The sequence below is a fragment of the Salvelinus alpinus genome, chromosome 9 (genome assembly GCF_045679555.1).
Source record: "Salvelinus alpinus chromosome 9, SLU_Salpinus.1, whole genome shotgun sequence".
Taxonomy (NCBI): domain Eukaryota; kingdom Metazoa; phylum Chordata; class Actinopteri; order Salmoniformes; family Salmonidae; genus Salvelinus; species Salvelinus alpinus.
In genome coordinates this window covers 17,868,407-17,874,904 of record NC_092094.1, presented here as the reverse complement: position 1 = coordinate 17,874,904, position 6,498 = coordinate 17,868,407, and the positions used below count along the sequence as shown (strand labels likewise).

Below are 6,498 nucleotides of genomic sequence, written 5' to 3'. Positions count from 1 at the left end.
TGGAGAATCCTGTTAGCCTTGACCCACCTAGCTTGAGGCTGGAGGACCATGTGGTATTCTAACGGAGTCAAGCAGCTTTTTGTTGCTTGCATATACCGCTCAGAAATTAAGCAGACACAGCGGTTCTAACAGAGACATGATTTGAAAAAGGAACATCCAATCAGCACAAATTCCATGGATTTGTGGGAAGGGCTATGGAACAATTGTATTTTTTCTCTCTCTCTGTCTCTCTCTCTGTCTCTGTCTCTCTCTCTGTCTCTCTCTCTGCTCTCTCTCTCTCTCTCTCTCTCTCTCTCTCTCTCTCTCTCTCTCTCTCTCTCTCTCTCCCTCTCTCTCTCTCTCTCTCTCTCTCTTTCTCTCTATCTCTCTCTCTCTCTCTCTCTCTCTCTCTCTCTCTCTCTCTCTCTCTCTCTCTCTCTCTCTCTCTCTCTCTCTCTCTCTCTCTCTCTCTCTCTCTCTCTCTCTCTCTCTCTCTCGCACATTTCTCTCTCGCACGCACGCACATTTCTCTCTCTCTCGCACGCACATTTCTCTCTCTCGCACGCACGCACACACACACACACTTTCTTTGTAAACCAGTGTTCAACCACTGAGTGATCTGACACTGGAGTGATAATATTAAATTATAGCGTCATCAACATGCCTGGAGATATTTTAATTAATTAGACAGTGTGCACATGCACACACACACACAAGCCTTTTCCAGTGCTAAACCGGTGCTCAACCCCTGAGTGATCAGACACTGAAGTGATATTGGTTCATCTGGTTCACTCAGCTGTGCTTTGTCATGGCTCCGTCATAGTGAGTTCCTCTCTCCTATTGGTCCGTCAGCCCTCCATTAACTCCCCTTCCTCTAGGTAGCCTTGGTGCAAAGGCCTGACTCCAGGGCCTGGCTCCGTATGTTTGACACCCCTGTAACGAAATCATCTTTGGTTACAGCTCAACAGGAGTTGTTTTCAAGGCTACGATGCTGAAGTCGACTGAAAGAAAATCTCCAAAGTCACCTAGGGGTGGCCTAGCAGTTAAGAGCGTTGGTCCAGTACCTGAAAGGTCATTGGTTTGAATCCCTGAGACAAATAGGTGAAAATGTGCCCTGAACCCTAGTTGCTCTGGATAAGTGTTTCTGCTAAATGATGTACATGTCTAGGGGAAGTATGCTTTGTCATTCGAAATACAGGTAACTTCCTGACACCAATAGTCAGATAAGTGGAAAGATGGCATGGAGAATATTACCTGAGGAGGCCAGCTTATGCAATTCTGCTTTTGAGGGTTGTTCACAAACAGACAGATGATACAATATCTACTTGACAGAAAGGACTAACAGAATCAAACATATGAAACCTGAGGGGTATACTACAATGCAGGATCAAGGAGTTAGCCAGCTAACTTGCCTAAGTATTCTGATATAACTTTAATATTTTTTGAAAAAGATGAGCTTGAAATGGGCATCGTCAAATTGATTTAATATCAATGTTTTGCTTTTTTTTATTAACCATAAAAGCAATAGTTATTTCTGGTTACTTATCAAAGTTAGCTGGCTAACTGATGGATCATACCTTGCAGTATACCCCTCTGATCTCCACCCCAGACGTAAAGTCCTTCCGCCTTACATCCAGGTTCATGTAGAGACCATGTCTAGTTGTTACTATATTACTAAAGGTTACAGGAAGTGTTGATTGCTGAAAGTACACAAATTCTATCAATGTACCAAAAACACATGGACGTACTGGATACAGCTGGCATGCAGGTCCTCAGGAGGAAATTAAAACTTCAGTCTTCTCCAGATAATGTGGCACCACCTGCTGGTAGGAACAAGGTCACTGTCTGTTGGATTCAATGAAATCAACCCGTAGAGGGATAGAGGGATTGGGCCAAAAGTAATCTTCTAAAACTATAAACAAAGATGAAGAAATCTATCCAGAGCCTGTGCCTGTTCAACAGTTGTCTGACCAATGCTTCAACTTCTAAACAATGAAACAACAGTCAAAACCTACATTATTTTCATAAATACACTAAACAAAAATATATACGAAACATGTAAAGTGTTGGTCCCATGTTTCATGAGCAGAAATAAAAGATCCCAGAAATGTTCCATATGCATAAAAAGCTTATTTTTCTTAAATGTTGCACACACATGTATTTACATGTGTTCATGAGTATTTCTCCCTTGCCAAAGATAATTCATCCACTTGACAGGTGTGGCATATCAAGAAGCTGATTAAACAGCATGATCATTACAAATGTGCACCTTGTGCTGGGGACAATAAAAGGCCACTCTAAAATGTGCAGTTTTGTCACACAACACAATGCCACAGATGTCTCAAGTATTTAAGGAGCTAGCAATTGGCATGATGACTGCAGTAATGTCTACCAGAGCTGTTGCCAGATAATTTAATGTTAATTTCTCTACCATAAGCCGCCTTCAACGTCGTTTTAGAGAATTTGGCAGTACGTCCAACCGGCCTCACAACCGCAGACCACATGTAACCACGCCAGCCCTTCCACATCTGTCTTCTTCACCTGCGGGATCGTCTGAGACCAGCCACCCAGACAGCTGATGAAACTGTGGGTTTGCATAACTGAAGAATATCTGCACAGTCTGTCAGAAACCGTCTCAGGGATGCTCATCTGCATGCTTGTCGTCCTCACCAGGGTCTTGACCTGATTGTAGTTCGGCATTGTAACCAACTTCAGTGGGCAAATGCTCACCTTCAATGGCCACTGGCACGCTGGAGAAGTGTGTTCTTCTCGGATGAATCCCGGTTTCAACTGTACCGGGCAGATGGAAGACAGCGTGTATGGCGTCGTGTGTGGACGAGCAATTTGCTGATGTCAACGTTGCCCCATGGTGGCGTTGGGGTTATGATATGGGCAGGCATAAGCTACAGACAATGAACACAAATGCATTTTATTGATGGCAATTTGAATGCACAGAGATACAGTGACGTGCCATTCATCCACTGCCATGTCACCCATTGAGCACGTTTGGGATGCTCTGGATTGAAGTGTATGACAGCGTGTTCCAGTTCCCGACAATATCCAGCAACTTCGTACAGCAATTGAAGAGGAGCAGGACAACATTCCACATTCCACAGGCTACAATCAACACACCAGATACTGACTGGTTTTCTGATCCAGGCCCCTACCTTTTTTTAAGGTATATGTGACGATCAGATGCATATCTGTATTGTCACGCCCTGACCTTAGAGAGCCTTTTTATGTCTCTATTTGGTTTGGTCAGGGTGTGATTTGGGGTGGGCATTCTATGTTTTTGTTTTCTATGATTTTGTATTTCTATGTTTTGGCCGGGTATGGTTCTCAATCAGGGACAGCTGTCTATCATTGTCTCTGATTGGGAACCATACTTAGGTAGCCCTTTTCCCTCCTTTCAGTGTGGGAAGTTGTCTTTGTTTGTGGCACTTTAGCCTTAAGCTTCACGGTTGTTTTTGTATTGTTTATTGTTTTTGTCGGCGTCATCCTAAATAAAAAGGAATATGTACGCTCACCACGCTGCGCTTTGGTCTACTTCCTTTGACGGCCGTGACATGTATTCCCAGTCATGTGAAATTCATAGATTAGGGCCTGAATTAATTTATTTCAATTGACTGATTTCATGAAAAAAAATTGCTGCATGTTGCATTTTATTTTTCTTCAGTGTAAAAACTTTATAAGCCATGCCATTCTAAAAAGGTTTATTCTTTAACTGTAAGATTTATGGGAAGATTGTTCCATTTAATTAGATCTGCTTTCATGTTGTTGAGTAATGGGATAACGTTATCTTTACTGTATATATTTTTTGTTTGTTGTCACTTATTAAGCCTCCTAAGTATTTTTTTTGTATTTTTTTGTGGTCCACTTAAAGAATTGCTGTAAATAAGAGTTATTATTTTTATTTTTCCTATTGCCATTATTTTAGTTTTTTCCACATGTATTTTATATCCTGAGATTTTAGAGTATTCTGAAAATATTTTTAACAAGGGGGGCATTGAGTTTTCAATATTTGTCAGGTACAGTACATCACGAGATCGTCAGGCAAATAAGTTTAGTTTATACTCATGTTTACCTATACTTTGGGTCCTGTCTAATTCGGCAAGCGGTTCAATTGCTAGTGCAAACAGGAGGGGGGACAGAGGGCATCCCTGTCTTGTGCTCCTTTCTAAAGCAATTTATTCAGATAATGTATTATTTGTGTACATATTTGCATTAGGATATTTATATAACATTATTATGAAATGTATTATTTCAACTGGAAAGTTGAAGGCTTACCAAAGTTTTTAATAGAAAAGGTCATTCAAGACAGTAGAAAGCCTTTTCAGCATCCAACGCCAATATTGATAAATCTACATCTTGTATTTTAGCTTATTGTATCATTGTATCATATTGAAACATGTTCTTGTATTTTTTTTGTAAGTGTCTATTTTATTTTTAATAAACCCTGTTTGATTAAAATGTCAAGTCTGGTAAGACTTTTGCTATTCTGTTGCTTATGAGTTTTGTTATTATTTGTTATTTATTTTTTATTTTGTCACAATTTATTACATTTATGGGTCTGTAATCTGCAGGGGACTCTCCAGATTGTCCTGCTTCTAATATAATATAATATAACTGAGATAACTGTTTGATACATGGAGCTAGGAAGCACTGAATTGAGTGACATGGTGTGAAAAAATGCTGTAAAGTTAGAATGCTTTAAAAAATAGACATGTTAATAAATTATATTTATCAATTAACTAAATGCAAAGTGAGTAAACAGAAGAAAAATCTAAATCGAATCCATATTTGGTGTGACCACCCTTTGCCTTCAAAACAGCATCAATTATTGTAGGTACACTTGCACAAAGTCAGGGATTTTGTAGGCATATAGTCAGGTGTATGATTAAATAATTATACCAAACAGGTGCTGATGATCATCAATCAATTTGTAGGTTGAAACACAATCATTAACTGAAACAGAAACAGCTGTGTAGGAGAAATTAAACTGGGTGAGGAACAACCAAACTCCGCTAACAAGGTGAGGTTGCGGAAGACAGTTTACTGTCAAAAGTCATGCTCCATGGCAAGACTGAGCACAGCAATAAGACACAAGGTAGTCATACCGCATCAGCAAGGTCTCTCCCAGGCAGAAATTTCAAGGCAGACAGGGGTTTCCAGGTGTGCTGTCCAAGCTATTTTGAAGAAGCACAAAGACACGGGCAACGTTGAGGACCGTAGACGCAGTGGTCGGCCAAGGGAACTTACTGCAGCAGATGAAAGACACATCATGCTTACTTCTCTTCGCAATCGGAAGATGTCCAGCAGTGCCATGAGCTCAGAATTGGCAGAAAACAGTGGGACCCTGGTACACCCATCTACTGTCCGGAGAAGTCTGGTCAGAAGTGGCCTTCAAGGAAGACTTGTGGCCAAAAAGCCATACCTCCGACGTGGAAACAAGGCCAAGCGACTCAACTATGCACAAAAACACAGGAACTGGGGTGCAGAAAAATGGCAGCAGGTGCTCTGGACTGGTTGTAGCAGAATGCAGTTTGTTCACCGAAGGGCTGGGGAGCGGTACACGAATGAGTGTCTGCAGGCAACAGTGAAGCATGGTGGATTTTCCTTGCAAGTTTGGGGCTACATTTCTGCAAATGGAGTTAGGGATTTGGTCAGAATTAATGGTCTCCTCAATGCTGAGAAGTACAGGCAGATACTTATCCATCATGAAATACCATCAGGGAGGCATCTGATTGGCCCCAAATTTATTCTGCAGCAAACAAAGACCCCACATATACAGTGAAAGTCATTAAGAACTAAATGCAGCATAAAGAAGTACAAGGTGTCCTGGAAGTGATGGTATGGCCCCCACAGAGCCCTGATCTCAACATCATCGAATCTGTTTGGGATTACATGAAGAGAGAGAAGCACCTGAGGCTGCATAAATCCACAGAAGAACTGTGGTTAGTTCCCCAAGATGTTTGGGCCTGCCTACCTGCTGAGTTCCTTCAAACTGTGTGCAAGTGTACCTAGAAGATGTAATGCTGTTTTGAAGGCAAAGGGTGGTCACATCAAATGTGATTTTATGTAGATTTTTCTTCTGTTCGCTCACTTTTGTTAATTGATAAATATAAACTATTAACCTGTCTATTTTTGAAAGCATTCTTACTTTACAGTATTTTTTTCACACCTGCCTAATTTTTTTGCACAGTACTGTATGTCTTATCATTTCAGTAAATTAGGAGCTCTACTTTGTCCCAGAATGTTAAGTAACATTTTATGGGAAAGCTGTCCATACCTGGTGCTTTTTTTCACATGAAAGTTTTGTCTAATATTTATTTGGGAGGGATTTTTTTTCTTCCTGATAGTTGCTTCAGGGTTGTTGAGTCTAAGGCTGTAAGATCAGTCCAACTTTAATTTGGATTTATATAGATTTTCATAAAAGCCTTTAAAATGGAAATTAATAGCGTTGTCTAATTGAAGCATTTGTATCCTTAACTTTTAAAACTATAACTGGTTTGGCATGTA

At 40.5% G+C, this 6,498-nt stretch overlaps 1 protein-coding gene across 1 annotated transcript in view; it reads left to right on the top strand.

The window, feature by feature from the left end:
- The window catches only part of LOC139584428 (ovochymase-2), a 16,751-nt gene extending 16,113 nt beyond the window's left edge, over positions 1–638 (top strand). The window contains exon 13 of the mRNA XM_071416259.1: positions 1–638. This exon is cut by the window's left edge and continues 103 nt beyond it. Coding sequence (XP_071272360.1) covers positions 1–16 — 16 coding nt within the window. The 3' untranslated portion in view covers positions 17–638.
- Positions 639–6,498: the final 5,860 nt, after the last annotated feature.